This window comes from Homalodisca vitripennis, chromosome 2, assembly GCF_021130785.1.
Source record: "Homalodisca vitripennis isolate AUS2020 chromosome 2, UT_GWSS_2.1, whole genome shotgun sequence".
NCBI lineage: Eukaryota > Metazoa > Arthropoda > Insecta > Hemiptera > Cicadellidae > Homalodisca > Homalodisca vitripennis.
Genome location: NC_060208.1, coordinates 197944813 through 197968982, shown reverse-complemented (window position 1 = coordinate 197968982; position 24170 = coordinate 197944813). Strand labels below are relative to the sequence as shown.

Below are 24170 nucleotides of genomic sequence, written 5' to 3'. Positions count from 1 at the left end.
TGTTGAAGACTGTTTGCATCATTATATGTTACGAGATATAGATGTTCTCAAACTCCCAGCGCCCCAGGTGCGTATGACGTGTTCTCACCAGTCTGCACTTCATGCTGCTGGTGCACCAGTCGTGAATAAAAATATTTTTAGAGTGACAAGTTTTAGTCTCAAGTTTCCGTTTTCGATGACTGTGCCTCTAAAAAAGAGGATAGATTTTAATCCTTGAAACGTGGTTTTTTATTTGCTATCATGTAAAGAGATGGCAGATGTACACAATTCAATTATCATTGAATATAAATAACTCTATTACAATTTATGTACAGTTGAAAATAATACGATTGTGTAGGGAACATTTTAAATTCAAGCTACAATCAGTATGCATGATTTTCTTGGAAAATATAAATATAGGGCAAATTAATAGTGTAGCAACATTTCCACCAAAGAAGACAAAATTATTTCGTAACAACCTATTTTGGGGGTTATATTTATCGAATTTTAGATGTATCCTAAATTACGATGGACTTTCCGTGCAACAATGATTAACAAAGCATTAGATTATGGGTGAAAGTGATGACTTTATTTTCCTCATCTCTTTATATATATATATATATATATATATATATATATATATATATATATATATAACTGATCTCGGTGATATAACTACTATTTATGTGTCAATAAAGGTCAATTTCAAATACGCCCAAAATTTGAAAAGTACTATCTGAGGACAAAGTATTGTGTTATTTATGTTTGCCACTTTCAATAACTACCTTTCTGACCTCCAAAAATCTAGTACCACTCATGATACATGTTTTTTTTAGGAGAAGTTCTTCTACAACCCACAAGAAAACTCTTTATGTTCTCACACAATGCAAATTGGATATCGGTATTGAGTATTATTGCACTTTAAAATGTTTAAGAGAACCGGTTCAAATATTCAAAAATGGCATCATGTGTCATGTCAATTGAAATCTCTATTGATGTGACGTGTGGATTTGAAATTTATCTGACTATTTAGCTCTGTCCCGATGGCTTTCAAAGTGTTAACTTTAAACGTAAGAGAGTATAGTTTTAGAGTTTAAAATATCTGAATACAAAAAACAGTCATTCTCAATCCACTTACAAAGTTGGTATTGGCTGATCGGTTGTAACATCGACTGCCAAACCTTACATAGAATTATCTATTTATTACGGTTTATTCTCGTATTTAAAAATTAAATTAACAAGTTTTTTTATTTATATAGTACAACAAGGACACACCAACATTTCGATAACTTTCTAGGGGAACATACATGATAAAATCACACTATAAATTTTGCACGAGAAAGTCGTGAACAGTTTGGGAACAATATATATATATATATATATATATATATATATATATATATATATATATATATATATATATATATAACATAGTTTTTTATAGAATAGATATATTGTAACTAATTTATTTAATTAGTAAGATGGTAAAATACGGTAATAATAACCAACAATATTGAAAACGTTAAGTAAATTTATTTATCATCACAATAAACATCATTTAATCTCTACGAAGAATATTTACAATTGTGTACATACAAACAGGAGTGTATAGACACACCTATACTATTTACAGACTGAGCCCCAGCACTGTACAATATTAGGTAAATTACTTCCAATTAGATTCAAACGAACTTTTTATATTGCAATATTTACTGCTAAGTTTATTTTTAACACAAATATGTCGGTAAATGGTAACGTTTTAAGGCAGGCAATTCCATAGCAAACACGTCTCAGGCCATAATTGCATCCATCACATTATATCCCTGTACGTTATCGGGGGATTAGATCTGAAAAACAGATATTTACAGGTTAGAATAGATTTTTTATTCTATATCCTATAAACTATTTCATCAATATTTCGAAAAAACAAACCTTGAACAGCTATCAGAGAAAGGCACAATGAAATATGAGACATGCGGAGAGCAGAAGCGTGGCGCTGTGCATCCCAGAGGATGAAGTCTCCAGCCTCTGTATAGCCGCAGTGTTGTCACCCTCTACAGAAACAGAGGAGTTCCTGGTCAAGCTTTCTATACTAAGCATTCTGTAATCTTCAACATTAACATTTTCATACCTAATTCTAGGAGATGTTCTCATATTCTAGGAGATGAGTAAAGAATTTGAATCACATTTTTTTATTTAACTTAAAATAAGTTACCCTTTAACACCTTTACTGAAACACGAGACTTGTCTACTTTACGATAGCCGGTATAGTAATAGTACTATTAATCTTAGAATAATCATATTTAAGATTGACCGACTGATAGTTGTAACTAACAGTAGAATTTCTATGATAAGACTTACGAACTCTGTGGAATCAGTACACAGTACAGGACACATGTTTGAATTGAAACTGTTAGTTTAATGCCCCCTAATTTTGCTCACATTCTATTATAAACTGCATATTTATATAAATAAATAAATGTTCCTTTTTAAATTAAATAAAATTCAACAGCGAAATATTCGAGACACATTTATGACATGTATTTTAAAATATCTGAACCTTATATTTGTTGGTCATAAATCATATTTATAGATAAATAAAAGAAGTTAGGTCTTTCATACAAATATTTTAAACATCTGATATTCCTAAAGTGACATACAATGTGTTATAAAATCCAAATACATGATGTTCATTTACTGGTTTCATTTAAGTAATGAAGCAAATTTGGTATTCAAGTATTGTTTACTGTGAAGAATTTTCAAGCACTAATACTAGTATGATTTTAAAAGATTAAATTTGTATCCTAAATAAACAAATATTATATGTTCATTTAGGCAATTAGCAATTCCATTACAACTTTTAAACTCTAATATTGATTGAAATATGTAAAAAGGTGAGAGTAAATAATGTGTTATTTAATCAGAGAAAAAGGGTGCTAATAAGTAGACCACTCTTTGACACTCAATATGGTTCACGACGGTTCAAAAGTGCCTTCTGAATCACCAACAATAACTGGAAATTTTAGGGTATTGTAAATTATACTAACCATTCAAGATTGTTTCTAGAAGGGTTTTTATGTACAAGTGCAATCCTTGTTATATAGTTCGAGGGCACGTTTGACCAAAGCGTTACACAATATAGTATTACCGGACAACTGTTTCAGGGTTAGAGGGAGTACGTTACCCTTGGAGACAAACACGTAGATAGTATCCTGCGCAGTGTTGGGTGCGCGGCAAGTGTAGTTGCCAGAGTCGGCAGAAGTGGCGTGGTTCACGGTCAGCGTGCTCTGAGTGTTCTCCCCTCTCACTTCCGTGCCCACTTCCACACCACCCCTCTCAGTGTCGTAGTTGATCATTCGGTCGTTGTGGTACCAGAACACGTACTGAGGTGGTGATGGGCTCTGTAACATTCCAATGTTTCAACTTCAGTACAAACGATAACAGTTTGAGTCTCCTCGTTTACTGACTTATTCAATTACGGAAGAAACCAGTAACTAAATGAAATAAAGATGTTTAGTTTGATAAATAGAATAAAAATTTATGGGGATAAAAGTATTAAACCTTTCATCAAAGACAAGTTGAAATTTAACTGCATTACTTTATTAATAACATTGAAAAGAACTTGCAGTAGTTTTTAATTCCTATTTTAGTACCTATATGGGTGAAACGTATATGAAGGAATAGTATTTTTGTGACTATAACTATTAACCCCAGGAGAGTTTACTTTTGAATAGTTTTATACATGCACTGGGTACAATAAAACCCAGTGTGTTACGTATATCTGGGAAACGCTATGGATTTTCAGGAGTGGCAAAACACTAAACGTTAGTGCCAAAAATATTGGGGAAGTTGGAATGATAGGTCTAATCTACTGTTTAGGATTACTGTTTGAAAGGGTGAAGCACCCTTAGTACTAAAGGCTGTTATGTTAGCCTAGCCCGGACATGAGGGGTGTTTCCTCTGACCGCCTCGGCTATAGCAGACCTGGACTTCCGTTCATTAAATGATTAAACATTGCTAACAGAGTCTCCAACGGCGAGAACTCCTTCTCCAAACGTTATCCATCCTGAATATCCTTTTACGCTGGATGGTCCTTTATAACTCAGTACAATGAGTCATAAAGGACTTCATGCCTTGGGTTAAAAAAGAATAACACATCTGTAACTATGTTCATAATATTAAAATGAGAACAGCTACATTTTAATGTTGATATGGAAAAAATATATACAAGTAATAAATGACGGGATTAAAGCTGTCACATGTTTCCTCCCGAGTTTTATGAGCTCGATTATATCACGTCTAATAAAGGTAATGACATCAGCATATTTTCCGTACCAATCATTATACACAGGCTTCGGCACTTATCAACATATTTATGTATTTAAAACAATATCTGCTAATTAAATTCAATTGATTAGCATATATTTAATTTGTCTGCTTCGCTGGGAAATACTGGTTAATTGGCTGAACGTTGTGAAGATTTTCCTGTATACACTTAACACTCAGTATTTTCTTATAGATTTTGCACTAGATGTTTAATAGGCTTTTAGGAGTAAGAAGAGCAACAGAGTGTAAACATGTGCCGTATGTAATCGTTAGATAGAATACATTTTCAAAAAGATTGTAAGGATCCAAAAAGGTACTTTTTTCAAGAAAGAAATTTAACTTACATTTTCCACAATGCAGACGAGGCTTATAGTACTGCCCTCGCCGATGTGATACTCCCCATTGCCTTCTATGTAAGCATATGGCGTGACAACGTGAAGGTGGTAGTAGTGGGAGATGGTTCCGACACCTGTTGACACCTGCAATAACAAATGACCATACATACATTTAGAATAGTGTATCATCCCTGTAATTTAATAAGCCATTTTTAAATATAAATTAAAAAATTAGATTAAAAAGTATAAAATATTAGTTTACCTGACACTCATAAGTTCCATTATCCCTCTTTTGCACGAACTTTATTTGCAGGTGCCAATCTTCGGAGTTGTCGGCATGCAGCACTGTGAATCGGTCGTCGTTAGTGTAAGTCATCAAGCCCGAGCTGAGGATGTGCCAGTCACGTCGTCGCACCCATGACACCTGGGGACACACATGTGCAAGTTCAGTATGCCATGTACAGAGTAGGAACGGAAACTAACGGAAGAATGGCAAGGCGACTTGTAATACACATCTAAAATGTTATTTATTTCATTCCACGTAACTACATGTTCAGAGCTGAAATATAAACACACTTATTTCTCAACTAAAATATGGTTTAGTTTATGTTAACAACATAGTTCCTCCACTAGAGTAGTGATTACAGAAGTTCTGTTGTTTCTTCGAACTGTCTTCATTTGCCTTCCACCTTACTCATAAAATCAGTATAATAATTCCTTACACTAGCAGTTTAAATAAGTCTTTACAGAAAACATTGAAAACAAGTAGTTTAAATCCAATTAAGATCAATTTTAAACATTTAGGCAAATAATCTCAACTAATGATTCATTTTCATTTCTTTAAAGATACCCGTCATTAAAATAGATTATTATTAAGAATTACTCTTAGCAATATAATTAAACTATCGGTTTCTTTGAGAAAAACACACAATACTCCAGTAATTTTCAATTTTTTACACAATTCCTTTCAAAAATACCATCGTTAGGTGTTAATCAAACATGACGATGGAATTTCTTGAAGACTTCATAAACTACTGCCTGTCTGTCCCCATGACTTCTTAAAATGGACGAGATTTTAGATTCAATTTCATTAAAACGTTTTATGAGACGTGAGGTTCGGCAAATCATATCCTGTATTATTGAACTTTTAAGTTAAGATGGTTTTTATTTGTGTTTGTAATAGTAATATTTTCATCTTAAACTTTTAATTTGTATTACAAAAAGTTGCTATTAGTAAGTGGTATAAGTGAGTTAAACTCCAAGTGATTTCAAATACTACAAATATATATATATATACAAATAAATATGTATATATATATATATATATATATATATAATTTACTACATATTATCTATATATATATATATATATATATATATAAATGAATGTTTGTGTGTTTGTCCTTTATAGACTCAGAAACTATTTGACCGATCATTATGAAAATTTGTTTGTATATGTATTTTTCCACGTAGAAGGTTTATATGCTATGCCCATTGATGTAACTCACCACCAGGAGGCGCTGAAAATATATGTTATCAAAGCGCTTGCACATTGTAAACTACAATTACGATATAGTTGTGTATAATAACCACACACTATGTGAAGGCGCTAAGTTTTTATGGATATTTGTCTTTCAAACGAATTTCTGTTTGGCCTTATAGCTTGAATGTTAGACCACTTTATTATTAAGTACATGTGCCTGTACAATGGCTATAAACATACACTTTTGGCAGATTTTCTTGATAGTGTCAACAAGGTAAACTCTCCATCGGCGTTGACAATATAGTTCACTTGAACCAGAAGTGCTCATATACGAGCGTGCGAAGCCCCGGGGAACAGCTAGTTTACTATAATTTGAATAAGAGGAACGCCTAATAATAAACACTGAATATTATAATACACAATGGAACCAATCAAATGAAGTAAATATATAATATATTAGAAAGTAATTTTTGTAGTTATCAAAATATGCATATGTACAATGTAAGCCTCCACGATACAATACTGAAGTGTGTGTATTGCGACGTACCGTGCGAGCAGTAAGATAGCGGACCTTGCAGTGCAGATAAGCCGTACCACCGAGTGGGGCGGACACATTGGTGATGACGTTCGTGTCGAACACTGGAAGTTGAGTAGCGGACGTGGTGGGAGCAAGTGTCGTGGTCGTAGGCCTCTTGGTGGTCGGCCGTGTCGGCTTTGGTGTCGCTTGCTCTATAGTATTCCCTTTCATTCCAGGAAGCTCTAAAAATTACGGTAATTTTTCTTTTAGGCTATTAAAAAGTATATTTACAACACTACTGGTATTATAATTAAACACGAAACATTTATGTCATATTAGGATCTATGAGCTATTGACCTGGGATAATACGTACCATGGGAGTTTTATTATCTGAATGAAGCGTCTAGAACACAGCACTCAGCCTTAAAAGAATCATTCTTCCCCCCTTACTCGAATTCATCCCTAGATTCTGAGGTTTTTGTTAAACCTATTAGACTCGTTGGCTCCGGTTTTTCAATATCCATTAGGTTCAAGAGTTAAGCCCCCAGGAGCCTTTTCCTGGTTTTACAAACAGCGAGACAGCTCACCAATTGCTCTGTCGATTCCTCTGTTCTTCCACAGTCTACGTTCAAGTTTGCATTAAAATTACCTTCATATGAAGAGGACCATGACCTGGTAGCATTCAAAATATGAGGAGAGATAAAAGAATCCTGAGGTGTTTCTCTAAGTCTGGCTTATTTCCCAATCGGATTGCTCATTGTGATTATATTTGTGAATTCTTATTCAAAATAAGGAGTATACGAGTTCGCTCTCGGATTTTATACGACTTTTCACCATATTTAACTATATTATGCGATTACTAATCAGGGCGCTCTAGTATACGTAAATTTAATCTATCTTAAAACGGTAGGTTTTATAGTTTATTAAACTTTTAGTTATAGAATATTTTATTGATTTAAGAAAGCTGGACACTTTTATTTTCATAGCATATGCAGTTATGCCTAGGACAAAAGAGTTTATACAATACTACAAATTTTAATATTTCATTATGTTTTTAATGTTAACTTTTTATAGTACGTAGCTGAATTACTATTTTCAAATCTTGAACTTTAAATAGATCACAATCTGTATAAACATACCGTTAAAAGTAACTCATCTAATGGTTTTTGTGTACTTAAGGTTTTCTAATGTGAAATAATATGTTTATTTATAAATTCACTTGTCAACTAAATAACAAAATTTAAAAAATTACATTTAACGTGTAAGTAAAACCTTAAATATTGTATATATGAAAATATTATGACTTTTGAATATATATAGGCCAGACTAAGAACTTATTTGTATTTCAGTGTAATTCACGACTACTGTTAGAGATCTTACAAGCGTACACAAATTATTGGAACGATTTCCCTACCGGCAGAATTTGATAATCATAGGGGTACTAGTATATTTATGTATAATTAAATCTTAAACTTTTTATTGCCAGTGTTAAAACAAATCCCAGTTGAAAAGTACCGAGTTATTTTTTGTTTGACTATGTGAACAGTGCCAGAGGCTTTTGGACAAAAACGCGAGGTTTTAGAAAAGATTTACTTAAAATGTATTTTTCATCATAAAAAGCTTTTTTAATTCTTTTTAAAGCAAAATAAATTGTGTATCAAAAACTACTAAACATTCTGATTTTTATATAATGTTTTAAATTTTAAAAAACATTTTAGACAGCCAAATTTCCACGGAAACAACAATAAAAATCCAGTTTAAGGTGAAATAACTATTATGAAAAAACTATTTTGAAATTGAAATACTTTCATGATAGAGAGCATTTAAAAACAACTCAAAATCATGTGCAATAACCTGATATTATACCATACAAAATTATAAAAAATAGTTTATTACTAGATATTATTTGTACTAAAGCGCAAGATTAAAAAAAAATCACCTAAAATTTATTTTTCATCGTGAAAAGTAATTCGTTTTAACGTTAAATGTTCTATTAGCAAATATATAACAATCAGATGTTTATATAATGCAAAGATTTAAAAAACACTTTATACAGTGAGTTTTCTACAGAAACAGAATAAAAATCCAGATTAAGGTAAAATACCTGCTATAAGGAAATTCCGTTTTTATATTTTAATAATTTTATGATGAATGGCATTAAAACACCCTAAAATGATGTGTAATAACCTACTATTGTACAATAAACACAATTACTGTATAAAAAGCTCTTTTCAATTTATTATTCTCAAAATTTCAATAGTTTAATGATAAAAACTAATTTTAAAAAAATGCAAAAACATGTTTAATATAACAGTACTTAACAAAAGAAACTGAAAACAGAAAAGTAACCAGGCAAGTTTCAAACACACACGTCAATACCGTCTCTATGGAATCTCGGACGTGTAACCGGGAAAAACATCTTCTAAAAGTATTCTTTTGTGACTGTCATCACTTTTCTATGAATTTTAACATCAAATATAACTTAGAAACATTTAAATTAATAAAAACGCACAATTATATAATATTATAAACGCTCCACTACTCGTCACGACACCGCGGTCGCGATCAATCTGAGAAAGTATTTTATTGTTGTTGTTTACAGCAGTACAAAGTAGAAATAACAGTCTCCAAGGCTAGTTTCGCTCTTGAATTGGCCTTTAAATATGATATCAGCCAGTATGGTGTAAATTATAGAGGTACTAGAAATGAAAGTGAAAAGTTTGCACCACAGATTGATCAAAAAAACCTTTATAAAAATGTAATTTATCCACTTCATACTTGTATTGCTATATTAAGATAGTTTATAAACCGTATAATTGTGTATTTAAGTTACATAGTCCAAAATATCACTAAATATATAACAGGCTAGCATATAACAGGCTATTGGAATAATTATATAACCCACTTATTCCAAACAAGCTAGCAGATATTCATCCGTTATTCTGTTGCAGAGGTAGACTTTAAGCTCTAAATTTTTATTTATTCCTGAAGCGTAGCAACTGTTTATAGATGGTTTAGTATTGTCACATAAGTATTTTGTAATTTAATTGTAAATGTTGACTGATAAATAAATAATTATTTAATTAATTCAAGATATTATGGCATTTTCTCCTCTAAGTATGTTTCTCTCTAGTTTACATTATAAAGCTGTAACGTTGAATCAAATTTAACTACTCATAAAACATTGATAAATGTACGAAACCCCCTAGCCGACAAGCATGTACATAATGTACATATGTTCCATGTACGTAGTTTGTATGGATAGACTAAAGATTTGACAACGCATGACCGCTACGCCACACCATGTGCGGGGTTTCTTGGACAATTTCACTTTCAACGTTCCTGTGGAGAGGTAAGGACGAAGAGAATACAATTAATGTATTTTGGTTTTATATAACAGTAAAGATTCTTGGGCAATTTAGAGTATTACAAGTCGGTATATATATATATATATATATATATATATATATATATATATATATATATATATATATATATATATATATATATATATATATATATATATACTATATATGTATTTATCGTTCTGGCATACAATGTATTATTGAGACGAAATCCACAAGCTTGAGTGATTTAATGTTTGTGTTAATTTCATACAAAAATGATCGTTAATGCTGTTAATTAATGGTGTTTTAGTTACAAAGCTCGCCTAAATCCTTCATAATCGTAAAACAAGTTTTTACTTATTAAGAATCTACATTCAGAAACATGTATAACGAATAGCAATATAAATATTTAGTGATGTGCTTTTAGTTTAAGTATTTTTTCCTCTTACAGAGATAATGAATCACAATGTATTACATTTTAATGGGTAATATAATTGTATGACTCTTTTGTTTCACTTTTATTCATGCAAAGCTGTGGAGCAGTACATATTTCTATATATCCTTGTAAAGGATATTTTTTATACAACGATCAAATTTTTTTGTATTTAAAGAAATGCTTAATTTATGTAATGCCTCACGTTATCGTTCGTAATATATCAGCTTAATTATTTATTAAAAAATAATTTATTCATTGAGATCTCTTAGACTCAAAAGAAAGAAAAATTGAATGCCACAAGTTTTCCAGTAATTTCTTAAAACTCATATTGTCTAAATCTGGTTTCTTACAGAAACTATATCAATAGCGAATAAAAAAACACTTTAATAATACAACGTACAAATAGAGTATTAAAAGTAAAATACAGCTTTAAGGTTAAATTAATTTCACAACTATTTCTCTCAAACCGGAATACATGGAACGAATTTGATTTTACAATGACACCATACACCACAAATACGCACCGATGTGTAAAACGGTCTCCATGGAGCAATAACATCAGCCTGACAGGCTATATCACAATACTGTGTGCAGGCGCTTTTGTTGTGTCCTGATACCGCCATACCGATCTGTTGAGTTCTCCAACTTTACACCTCCGTCGAGATGAAAGATAAACGTAAGAAGGAAAGATAGACTATTTAAAACGTCAGTGTAATAACAATAGTATCGTGTACCTGCACCGATAATAAACATGGTTTGAACTCAATTACGTAGGATATATAAATAAATAAATTTAAATGTTCTATTTCGATTATATTAATTGTATGCACGTACTCCAGAAGTAAATAATCAGTAAAAGATAGAAGATAATTGAGCTGGAACGATTAAAATTATTTTTAACATTGCTCAACCATAATTATAAACTAAACTGTAGAAGTCACAGTTTTTCAGTCAATATATTTTTATGAAATAGTTAGGTTGATGTAAAATAAAATGTTTTGTTAAATAATTATAGGCATTACAATATAACGATCAAACACTTTCTCTGATACTAAATAAAGCTTGATTAAAGGTTATAAATCATACTGTTAATCAACAGAAAGTGGAGTGGTTGGTTAACATGTTAGATAGCACGAAAGAGCGACCGTCTCTCGCCTAAACAATGTGTGATGAAGGAGGTATACTTTGTTAACTAACAGAATATAGTCAATGGTTAGACGAAGTCTTAGATCACACGACACGAGCGACCGTCTCTCGCCTAAACTACGTGTAATGAAGGATGTACACTGTGTTAACTAACAGATGATAGTGAGTGGTTGGGTGACGTGTTAGATCGCACGACACGAGCGACCGTCTCTCGCCTAAACTACGTGTAATGAAGGATGTACACTGTGTTAACTAACAGATGATAGTGAGTGGTTGGATGACGTGTTAGATCGCACGACACGAGCGACCGTCTCTCGCCTAAACTATGTGTAATGAAGGATGTACACTGTATTAACTAACAGATAATAGTGAGTGGTTGGATGAAGTGTTAGATCGCACGACACGAGCGACCGTCTCTCGCCTAAACTATTTGTGTAATGAAGGATGTACACTGCTCAAAGGCGGTCCTTTTTTACATGAGTTATGCATCTTTCTCTAATTTCCTTTTACACTTATTATACAAACTGATGGTGAAGTAAAATACTGTATAACTACTCACGTTAAATATAAATATTGTATAAAATTGCATAAAATGAACATTTTAATACACATATCTGTAAGTTAATATGAAAAACAACTGAAGGACATTATACATTATAAGGTTTTATCACAAGATGGATCCTTTCTCGTTATTTGGAAGAATAATCGTATTAGTATTATCGTGATCATATATAATTTCTTAAACTAAACCATGCAGGGTAGAAATTCCCCACATTTTTATCGGTCTTTAAGAGTTATGGACTTTAGGCCACTTTTACAATCGTGTTTTAAGAGATGCAGCGAGCCAAAGCCATATTATGAGATTGAAAATATGGTGTACAAGGTACACCAACTTTTGGTTTAGATCTTATCTTTCGAAATGTCAACAGTTTATATAAATGTGCAGACCACGATCGGACCTTGTTGAATCCAAATTTAGTGTCCTCCAGGGCAGTGTACTTGGACTCTTACTGTTCATCGTTTATTCAAATTGCTCGTCTACAATCTCATAATATAAAAAAAAAACTGATGTTAGCCGTTGACACGACCATGTTATTTTGTGATCTTAGCCACAGTTCACAAACCAGAGCCCATGAAGCCAGATCTTTTGAAGCTTAGTTTAAAAAATGGAAAGTCAGTCGCGGGACTGACATACAGAAGTGATTACTTATTATAATAGGGTTGTGAGTATATATATATTTAAGCAGTAAATTTACTAATTATCAAATGTGTTTTTTAAATTTAAAAATAATATGATATACTTAATTCCTTAACAAAAAATAGTGATATATTATTTTATATTAATGTTATACATATTTGGGTAGTAATTTTTACATTTCATATACTAAAGTGATCACGCACTTCCAAATATTAAATTCGTCATATAAATATTAATACTAATGCATTTTCATTTTACTATCGTTTATATTATTTTCTACAATTTGGTCAGTATAATTTCACTACAGTCTTATATTCATGATATAATTAATTAATTTCTATTGCTATTACGTTCTGAAAATGAAGTTATAGATTTCAAATTTATTATTTGAGTGAATGTAAGATAAGGTAAGGTACAATGTAACTAAAACATTATATAAACAGAAATTATCTTCCAGGATTAAATTACACTACTGCTTTGTTAAATAGAATAGATCTAATAAAATTAATTTAAATCTCGCCAGTACTAAACTAGTGTTAACAGGAATAGGAATCAATGTTAACCGTGCAAAAACATTCAATCTAGAATCCAATACGTTATACATACTGATAGTAAATAATGCAGTAAGGTAATCAATTTTACGTTGGTTCGTAGATTTATTCAAACCAGTATTTTATCTTATAATTTTGTCTTTTTGCAACGATTGTGGCGTTGGAAATTTGTTAGTGTGTTAAAATCAACATAGCTACTGATAGCAGTGTATGAATTGATTTTGTAAATTTTACAAGTTTTAAACTGTAGATTAACTAACCTAACTGAAACATTCCATAAATAAGGAAGGTGTTTAGAAGCAAGGAGAAATACAGACGATGCGATATTTCGGACATATACGTCAATAATAATATGAATAAACTGATGGAACAGTCAGTAAAAAGCCATTGTGAAATAACCAGATTAGTTATTTTCTTGTCATATATAGTTTTTTTTTTTTAATTTTATTGTGGTTTATTTATCCATTTTAATATCTCCTAACAGATTTTTCATTATTTACATATAAAAATTGTACTGTTCGTCGAACAATACAAGAGCGGAAAATATCTTGTCCTAAATAACAATTAAAACTATAGAGAGAGCCATTGCTTGACAAGTGGAGAAAGTCTGGCGATGTCTAGGAGGAAAATGTGGAGCGACAATAAAGACCAACACCCAAGCTTCGAAAATAGTGTCGTCCAGCGGCTAACATCACGGGCCCCACCCGGTGAGCATGAGGACCTTGTCTTTGTCACCTCCACCCACCCTGTCTGCCCTGGCACTACGAGGTATCTGTCGGCAATGGAGGTGGCTTACCTGGTTGCTGAAAATAAAGAACTTAAACATCGTCTATTGTAGCTTCAAGAACAATACAACACCTCCTTGACCACTCTACTGAGTCGGACACTCGTCTCATGCAGTACAAAACAGGTGTTTCCACCCTGCCCCACATCAAAATTAATCAAGATGGTGCACAATTAAACGGCTATATTGAAGAACTGTGCGTAAGATACCGTGGAGCGGTAGTGTTGGACTTTAACCAAATCAGCGAAAGTGCCTTTACGCAACATGGGATGTACTTGAAACAGAGCAGCAAGCATCTTCTGGCGGAGCTGCTGAATGGTCGTCTGCGGAGGATGAGTCGCTGCAATCTTCGAACCTCGTCCCGGAATCCTACCACCAATGCCGAGCCATCATCGACCCAACCTCAGGAGTCTCCAAACTGCTCCACTGCTGACTGCCTGGGAACTGTCAGTCGTTGTTCATCCCCACTGCCCTATGACTCGTTCGTAGGGACAGTAAAAAGCGGGTCGTTGGTACAACATCCTGATTCACTTCTCTTGATTAATAAAACTAACATAGAAATGTAACTAAGAACCGGTGAATGTCACACAGTAAGCAGTGTGCAACAGTAAGCACAGTCAGCCACAAATAGAGTTTGACAAGCTAATGCTCTTACAGGACAGCAGCATCCGAACATATTAGTTGTTTCGGAGCATGGCTTCACGGCTTGTACTGCTGCGATGTTCAGAAACAATATTTAGGAGTTGGATAACTTTTATAACAGAGCAAAGTTACACAGGGGACGGAGTGCAATCTTGACTAAATTACCAGTTATTAAAAGCGGATTATAGCTGTGATCTATCATTTGAAGTGGCTGGTGTAAAACCGAAATTGAAGTTCGTCATAATAGGTGACTTCAAGATCGGAGTTCAGGATTACGCTGACCTCCTGGCTAAGCGGTTTAGCGATATCTAAACTTTTTTTGGTTTAAAAAGAGCCATGAACTCACCAACACGAGTCAATTTAGATTCGAGTACGGCCATCGGCTACGCCATCAAAAATGTTTCATCCCAGATGTTTCATCCGCCATCTCGGATCACTTCGCTCAGGAAACTGTAATTACTCACTCCAAGCCAAACTTTGAACCTCCCTCCGTGAAAATAAAACGAGATGTAAAGCCTGCAAACGTAAATCTTTACTACAAGTATCTCATGAAGGAGTAGTAGACGTTCTAGAACGAGTGGAGGGAGACCAACGCATTTTTTAAAGAATGTTTTTATTTAAATGTCACTTGCCATTCAAAAATTTCAAAGATCGTTTTCAAAGAAAAGATAACTGGTATACTCAGAATATCCCCAACCCAAGAAAAGGGCTCAAGTGTTATCACTCAGTATATGACAAACCCAAAAATTAATAATTTAATAAGGAAGGCCAAGGCACGAGATGTCGAAACAAAACTAAGACAATCAGACAGTGTTTTCTAAAAGCTCATGTAACGTCATAAAAACAGCACCAAACAAAGGGGTTTTCGAAATTTTCATCACCTACACTTAAAAAGACAAATTAAATAAATTATTATCTGTTTGAAGTGGTAAATGAATTTACAGTTTTTTCCACTACGGCTGAATCAGACTATTCATTTTTGGACAATCTTCGCCATGGTCCATTGATGAGACCGGTCTCGTCTACGGTTAAATTTTCTGTGAGTGATATTGAGCATATTTCCTGTGACAGAAATAGCATGTCTGTGTGGTTGTTCAAGGGGTGCTTCAAATACCTCTAAACTACAATCAACAGACCGATCTATAATTTGTTCAAGGCGTCTCTCTATCGGCATTGGAGATTGCCACAGGCATTCAAATTTTTAAAATAGGACGATTTTATGTTCAGTTCAGTCCAGAAAAAAAACAAGTCGAAAAACGGTGCCATAACGAATCTTATTGACAATGTCGTCGAGGGCCTAGAGAGGCGAGACCAGGTGCTAAGCATACTCCTCGAACTCTGCAAATCTTTTTATTGTGTACATCATGCGACAACTGGTTGATTTTAAGTTTAGAATATAAGACATTCTTTATTGATGTATGAGATTTATACCTTGTGCATTCAGAAATAAATGCTTGATTGATTACAGAATACATTGAATGTGTTATACATGCGTTCTGGCACGAATTACAGCCCTAGTAAAAGTAATTATGGTTTGTAATTTTAACCATCTAATAGCTTAATTTTCCTTTGTTAAAATATATACTTTTTCCAAATAAATTTGAAAAAAGTATATCTATGCGCACAATATCACATTAACCTTACTATTACCCAGCTAGGAAATTATTTTCCTAACAATATTAAATGATTTCTTTTATTATTTATTATTTTTATGTATAACTGAAAAAATAACTTTTACAATGTAATTTTTATATTTAAAATACGTGTTTTATTTCTAGTTGATCAGGGTAAAAGCAAAAATCTGAAATGACTTGATTAATATCTTCCTCCGACTTGTAACTGCAGCCTGAAACAGGAGAGACAAAGGAAATTCCTCCTGTGGATGGTCTGGAAGCTATTTGATCCCTGAGCTTATTGCAGTAGATGTGTGTCGGGCACATTTCTTATCGGCTCTTTTGTCGTTGCGGCTTCTTGTCTGTTCACAGTGTTTAAACTGAAACTTCCTCTACGAAAACAGCTTACACTTTTTATCTTCTTGTCGTGTAAATATATTAAATATAAGGCTTTGAAGCTCTTTTAAAAATATATTGATTTTGATAACTTTTTTATATTGTTGCGTTATATTGTACAATTTTCAATCTTGATATTTGGTACAACATGAAGCTTCGAAAATAAATGAATTCGATTCAACTTTTTTCATTTAGAGATTAAAAAACTTCTTTGCCGCTTATTTTTTCGTAATAGGGGTAAATAAACATGTTGTAATACTGTCAAATATAAGCAATTATATAATATAAATCATTTGATCATATTTCGATATAGGACCGAAGAATATTTTTTTACTAAAATAAATAATCAACCATAAAACATTTATTAGAATGGATTTAGTTTGGTATATTTGTCCAAGGAATATGTAATAGAAAATGTTTTTCTTTGGACCAGTAATCTAAATAGTTATGACCAGTTGCTTATATCTAAAACTTAGTTACGCTGCACACTTAATACATTAAAATTGAAGAAGAACGTATAGGAATCAAAGCTTTATATATATGAACTGTAAATTTGAAAAAGGTCTTACACTTTAAGATTACGTGGTTATTGTATTGATATACAGAGTACAGTCGGCTTACAATCATTTAACACAAAATAACTTTTGAAAAACTGTATAATTTGTTACCAAACCTTATCCAACAACTTAGCTTAAGATCTTTTAAATTGAAAATTAAATGTTTGTTGTTGGATTTCTGCTGTTACAATATTGAAGAGTTTTTTAGTTTGATAAGTCAGGTAGATAGACTTAGTAATTATTCAAATAATCATTACGCCTAAGCATGACGTTGTGTCGCATTTGTGAAAATGTTTACCGCAATAAATTTTCTGATTCTGAAATATATTAGACTCACTGTATATTATAGACATCTTCATTCAGCAAATATTAATCAAAAACTGACAAAGTTCTTTCATACAAATGAGGTTAAAAGGAAGGAGCCGTGTCTTGATTGGCTTACGTTTAAATAATCACCAACCAATATGACCATTGATGTTTCATTTCCTTGTTACAGGCAGTGGTTTATATTGGTTGAAACGTAACTAATGAGCGATAAATGTTACCAGTGCTCAACTTAGCTTCGTAGTTACTGGTTATTGGCTTATTATTAACTTAAACATAACTAATTAAAAATTCATATTTTAACAGATATAAATTTATCTTGCTCGTTACAAGCTGTAGCTTATATTTGACTAAAACATAACTAATCAACGATAAATCTGACCAATTTAGCTTTCGATGCCACAGGCTGCTGCTTGTTATTAGCTGAAACGTATCTAATCGACCATCAATGTGACCACTGATGAATTTAGCGTGTTTGTTACTGGCTCTTGGAATATTATTGGCTGAAAAATAACGAAATCAACGATTGATGTTACCAGTGATCAATTTTAACTCCTTGTAAATCTGTAAATAATTATTGGCTGAAACGTAATTAATCAACCATCAACGTGACCACTGATGAATTCAGCTTGCTTGTTACTGGCTCTTGGAATATTATTGGCTGAAACATAAAGAAATCATCGATTGATGTTACCAGTGATCAAGTTCAGCTCCTTTAATCTGTGGATAATTATTGGCTGAAACGTAATTAATCAACTATCAATGTGACCAGTGGTCCATTTAACTTTCTTGTTACAACCTATTTGTATATTTTTTAATGAAACATAACTAGTTAACGATAAATGTAACAGAAGCAACCTCTTTACATTACTAACCGCAGTCTGCCAGGTTATTTTTTTAGACGCTCCCCATCATTTTATAATGTTGTTTTTTACTTTCCTTAAATTATCTATAAGATGTTTTCTTCCTATATTTTATATAACTACTGTGGTGAACGTTAAATATATTTTTCTGTTTCATTAATGTATTAAATAATGTGTAATAAATGTATTAATATTAGTGTGAAATGATGACTTTCCTGACTAACACCGTTTGTGCAATAAACACTACTATGACAAGCACAATATTTTACTAGAAATTTAAAAAGTATATTGACACTTCAAGATACAACTAGTTTCCATTCGATTTACTTACTTACAAAGTATATTCCATACTGCAATGCATTCAACATCATTACTCTTCAGTATGATAATAAAATAGATTTTTATGTTTTTCATCGTTATATGTTACAAAATCTATAACTCTACGTTTAAAGAATTGAAATCTACCATATTCGTTACGTGTGAAGAAAGTTAAAAAAAATTAAGGAATCCAATCAAATCAGCTTGAACCTCAGATACGAAAACCTAGGCTCTGTCACTGCACAGATGTGAAGAATATTAACATACAAGAACCGGCACAGGCGATAGCAGGATATTCAGTGATAACACATGGGTTTATCTTCTCCCGTCTGGACTTCTAGCGGTTTTTGGGTGTAATTCTTTTCCTTTTATCCTGTTTGTCCCTGTCTGCACGTAGCAGATTGTACATGCTAACGTATTAAAAGGGGGGTAGTACACCTTTCCGCTTGCATTTACAAATTTATTTCTTGTGCAACTACTGATATACCTACACATATGAAATTTTGTGTGGCACGTTAGATACATACTTCAGTTTATTTTAAAATTATTTTTAATAAAATATTTTATTCTATTACTGAGTTATAAATGTTTTTGTTTTTTTTTACGTAGCGTACTTATTAACATAACTGTAACGCTCAAATTAAAGTTTCACACATAAATTTGGTATCATTCTGTTTGTTAGACCTAGGGCTATGGCATGAACTAAGGATATTGGTCTAACGTTAAAATAAATAATAAAAAAAATACTAATTACAAATTTAAAAAATTTATTTAAAAAAACATTTATTTACCTTAATAAATTGAGTTATATTGATTCAATTCTGGTAATCCTAGTTCATGCTATAGCTAATGATGTTATAAACATCCCCTGAAAATTTGGTAAGGATATCTTGAATACTTTTTGAGAAATCATGTAAATAGTAGACAAAAAAGTAACTTTCGGAAAACCACCGTTAAAGTTAAACTATTAAAAATGACGTTTTAACTTACATTAAAAAGACCCTGCTGCATATGTTACATCTTCTACTTCTTAAAATCTCCTTTGCTGGTCTGGGCTCAATCTCCTTCTGGCTCTTCTAGCTTCCAAACTTTGATTTTCAACTTTCTTTAGCAATGCGCGCACACGGATCTCATCAAAATTTCTCAACAATTCTTCACAGAAATTTCCCGGAGTCATGGATAAATGAGTAAGGACCTTCAACCTACCTAAATGCCCTTCATTATAAATCAAAGATGCTTCATGTGCTGCAATATTTGAAACTGTTCTTCCAGCAAAACCTTTTTTTAGGGCAGATGTTCCAAAGCACATTGTTGTATGACTCGTTAGCGTTTTGGGTCTTTCCTTTTAAACATCTTCTTAAAAGTCAGGCTTTGTCAGATCTACGAATATTGGTTTAATGAAATCCATTACAGGGTATGGTATTGTATTTTTATGTTTAAAAGTTGTTATTGAGTTATTTGATATAGCCTGCTGGTACTTACACCAAGATTCTGGGCCAGTCGGACAAAAATTGGTGAAGTGGTTTTTTATTCAAACTGGCTTTGTGGTTCCATACTGCCCAAGCAGCCTTTCTCGTTGATACCAAGTCATTGGGATTGGCTCTAATAGCATTAAAAAAGTACACACCTAGTTGGTCAATCACAGAGTCTGTCAATCTATTTTCGATTACTTGACACTGAAAACGTAAATTTTAACACTAATCTTCACTCAAGTAATGTAAACAAACAATATATTGAACCAAAGCTATAGGCCTGTAAAATAGAAATAAGAAAACAAATCACAGATTATAAAGCAAAACACTACCTACTATCAATGTATACTGTATGAAAACGAAATCTAAAAACAAGAGGAGTGTACAAGATTTGGATTTTGTACAAAAAGCTTCATGTATTGATTTAGTATTTTTGTCATAATTCAGCTAAAATTGAAGATATCATCATAATGTTTTTACTGTATTGATCCGAACAAACTGGCAAACAATTATAATGGAAAAAATAAATAATGAAATTTTAGACATTTAACGGTGTACTACCCCCCTTTTAACCTTCTTCACACACAGCGAAGTGAGTAGATTTCAATCCACGAACATGTTTTTATAAATTTTGACAAATAAAACAGTGGAATATGTCCGAAATAGTATTATCCCATAAGAAATTCTATTTTATTACCAAGCATCAAATAAAAGAATAACTATATAGCTGTGACAACCTTCAGTATTTTCTTTGCTATCTCAGAGATGCAAACGTCAATAGCATGAACCTTGTCGCAGCAAAAGCAAAACCAGAGTTACCGAAATATCTTTTGTGTCACTATAACAATAATTTAGATGTATTCTTAATAATTTAATATAATAAAAAGATACACAACTGAATAGTTTACATGGGAATTTTTACCAATAGAGTAATGTTTTTATGGGTAAAAAAACTTTTGTATTGACTTTTTTCGTCTTCATTAACCGGTGATGTCTTATTGCAGTAACTTTCTTATCAGATTTTAAGTTTTAAATAAATTATTAACAGCATATAATTCAAATATAATATTAGAAAATTTATGTAATATTACACTGATATTATAATTGAAATCATAAATAGTAGTTCTATGAGGATGTAATAGATGAGTTCTTGTGATAACTAATTTAATTTGCCTATTATAGCTACTATTTTAAAGTAAACTATTTAGTAATATGAATAATATAGGAGTATTTTATATATGTATTTACCCACAAAATATATAAGGTAAAAACTGTAAAAGGATACTCACGAAAAAGTCGTGAGAGGTCGACATCTTCATACTTGGAGACGTCTGATTCGTTAAACACCCAGTAGCCACTGACCTCGTGTAGAGGGTTGCCTTTTAGCAAATCAAACAACGAGGTTCCGTTCCCGTCATCGTCATCATCATGCACCACTCGTCCTGTAAGAGAAAATGGCGATTTAAAGCTCCAGGGCTACTGCATTACTCATCATTATTAAAGGCTTCAATTGCGTATAATTGATAATAAGCAGAACAAACAGGGAGGTTACGTTCCGTCATCGTGATCATCATGCACCACTCGTCCTGTGAGATAAAATTGCGATTTAAAGCTCTAGGGCTACTGCATTACTCATCATCAATCACGGTTTTACTTGCATAGTTTTAACAACGAGCAAGCCCACTATATCAGGGCAGAGTTAATTGGAATTAAAAACATAATTATTATGGTTTTTTATTATTTCATTACAGATATTAAGTTCAGTAGACAACACTTGGGGGGGGGGGGGGGTGGGGGGGGGGGGGGGTGGGGGGGGGGGGGGGTGGGGGGGGGGGGGGGTGGGGGGGGGGGGGGGTGGGGGGGGGGGGGGGTGGAAATTATATAACTAAAACTACCAAGAAATGACTCTCTTAGCACAAATGTTTGTGTTTACATTCCATTATTCGCCGTTAATTCCTCTTTGAATTTCTCTACAACTTACTTATTTACTGCTTAAATATTCATATTTTTTCGGTTAATCACTGATATTGATTATATGTATACGTATATAAATATATATATATATATATATAATATATATATATATATATATATATATATATATATATATATATATATATTTTCGGTTATCCTTATATGCGATCCAAATTTTGTTTATTAAACACTTTTACATCTTTGAACGACATTGCATGGTCACATCAAGAAAATATCTCGTCATTTAAAAATTTTCCGTCTGGTGTTGTTCTGTCAACATGAGTTTTTGCTTTTTCGATAGCGCATTTTATTGAGTAAATGAAGCAAAAATCGACTTTATTTTGAAATTTGTACAAGCTTTGTTTATCTTTCATTCCCATTGGTAAATCGATATATGATCATACATTTTAAATTTTCCTGTTTATTCAGGCTCAAAATTAGTTGTTTCCAGCATTTTAATGTCCTTAATAGAACCTTTATTTGGATTATTTATTTGTTTTCGATGCGATAATTTGTTGAGTTTTTTAGTGAGAGATTTTTTACGTTGAATATTTCACCTGATTTTATAGTCATATACATACGACTATAAAGTTTTTGGTTTCACTAAAATTCTTTCACATTCGCATTTTAAATAAAGATATATGTTAATATTTTTTATTTTATTAGAATTTTTTAATAAAAGAGTCAAATAATTTCAATCAATGAATCCTGGTCGCATTACAAATAAATAATTGGAAATTGGAAATTTGTTTAAAGATATTGTTTAAATATTCCATTAATTGAAGATAAAACTTCGACATTAATAATATTTTCTGCAGGATTTTCTTTTAAAGTTTTGCCATTTGGTTCGATCGTTTCAGATATATTTTTTACCACGGGTTTTAATAGATAATTTACTAGCAATTGACTGAACTTTTCATCAGTAAATAGGTTGAGATCTTTCTCTTTAAAGTTTTTCTTTAATTCCCGTATTTTTTCTATATCATACATTTTGGTGACCGTTAATCTAGTTTTCTTCAGCCCATTGTCGTAAACTATTAAGTTAATTTAGATAAATATAATTGGTTTTTTGATGTATTTTTGACTTTTAATGTCTTTCATAATTATTTCTTCAAATTAGTTTTTTGCAATAGGGGCACGATACTTTTTCGCTCCTTTTAAATTGTAAGTATTTTGTTTTATAATTTTAAAGTTATTTAAAATATAATATATACATATAGGTTAAATAAGCCTTTTTATCAGGTTTTCAGGAGGTAGTTTACATTTTTTATACAATTTTTTCAATAATGTTCAAGTCTTACATTTTCATCAATAGCGTGTAGAATAAAAGAATTTATTTGAAACAATTTTGATAACATTCTTGATTTTGCAGTTGGTTTTCGTTAATTTAAGGCAAATTTCCCTCACATTTGTGAAGATTTTATTCTGTATTTTTTACATACTTTTTGTTCATTTGATGTAAAGTTCTCAAAAATATTTTGTAAGAGATTATTCACTTTTTTATAACATACTTTTCTAACTGTTTTAACAGTTTATCTATTTTATTTTGTTATTGAAAATATTTTACATTCATTTGTTGTCAGCTCCAGAAGTGGTCTAGAACCGGCATATTACTATTATGAACCGGCGAATCATATTTATATACTACGTGTACCACAGCAGGAAGTATAATTATAAAATGTTCTCTCTACGATATAAAAATCAAAATGGGCAACAATTTAAATAATGAACTGTTTTATTGTTTTTATTGTAAAAAATATTTGTATTATTTTTAAATGGTATTAGTGCACTCAAAATTTTACTGTATACATATAGCTATTACTCATAAAATATTGAACTGTAATAATTTTACACAGCCTTAAATAAAATCTAAATGCAATTTCATCATCAGTGAAGAGAATATGCGCTC

At 31.9% G+C, this 24170-nt stretch overlaps 1 protein-coding gene across 1 annotated transcript; it reads right to left on the bottom strand.

Moving 5' to 3' along the window:
* Positions 1 to 1492: 1492 nt before the first annotated feature.
* LOC124355238 (lachesin-like) lies at positions 1493 to 21724 on the bottom strand. The gene is made up of 7 exons (XM_046806281.1): positions 21577 to 21724; positions 6671 to 6882; positions 4903 to 5064; positions 4650 to 4784; positions 3164 to 3380; positions 1912 to 2033; positions 1493 to 1826 (listed from the first exon to the last, which is right to left on the bottom strand). Exons 2-6 carry the CDS (start codon positions 6869 to 6871, stop codon positions 1924 to 1926), a joined length of 825 nt encoding a protein of 274 aa, XP_046662237.1. The 5' UTR covers positions 6872 to 6882; positions 21577 to 21724; the 3' UTR covers positions 1493 to 1826; positions 1912 to 1923.
* Positions 21725 to 24170: the final 2446 nt, after the last annotated feature.

Bases quoted from the DNA above. Each gene is read 5' to 3' on its own strand.
- LOC124355238 (XM_046806281.1), bottom strand. From the start codon at position 6,871: ATGAAAGGGAATACTATAGAGCAAGCGACACCAAAGCCGACACGGCCG. The intron at 4,785-4,902 runs GTAAACTAATAT...TTGTTATTGCAG, and splicing joins ATGGAACTTATGAGTGTCAG to GTGTCAACAGGTGTCGGAAC. The intron at 3,381-4,649 runs GTAAGTTAAATT...GGAATGTTACAG, and splicing joins TCGTCTGCATTGTGGAAAAT to AGCCCATCACCACCTCAGTA.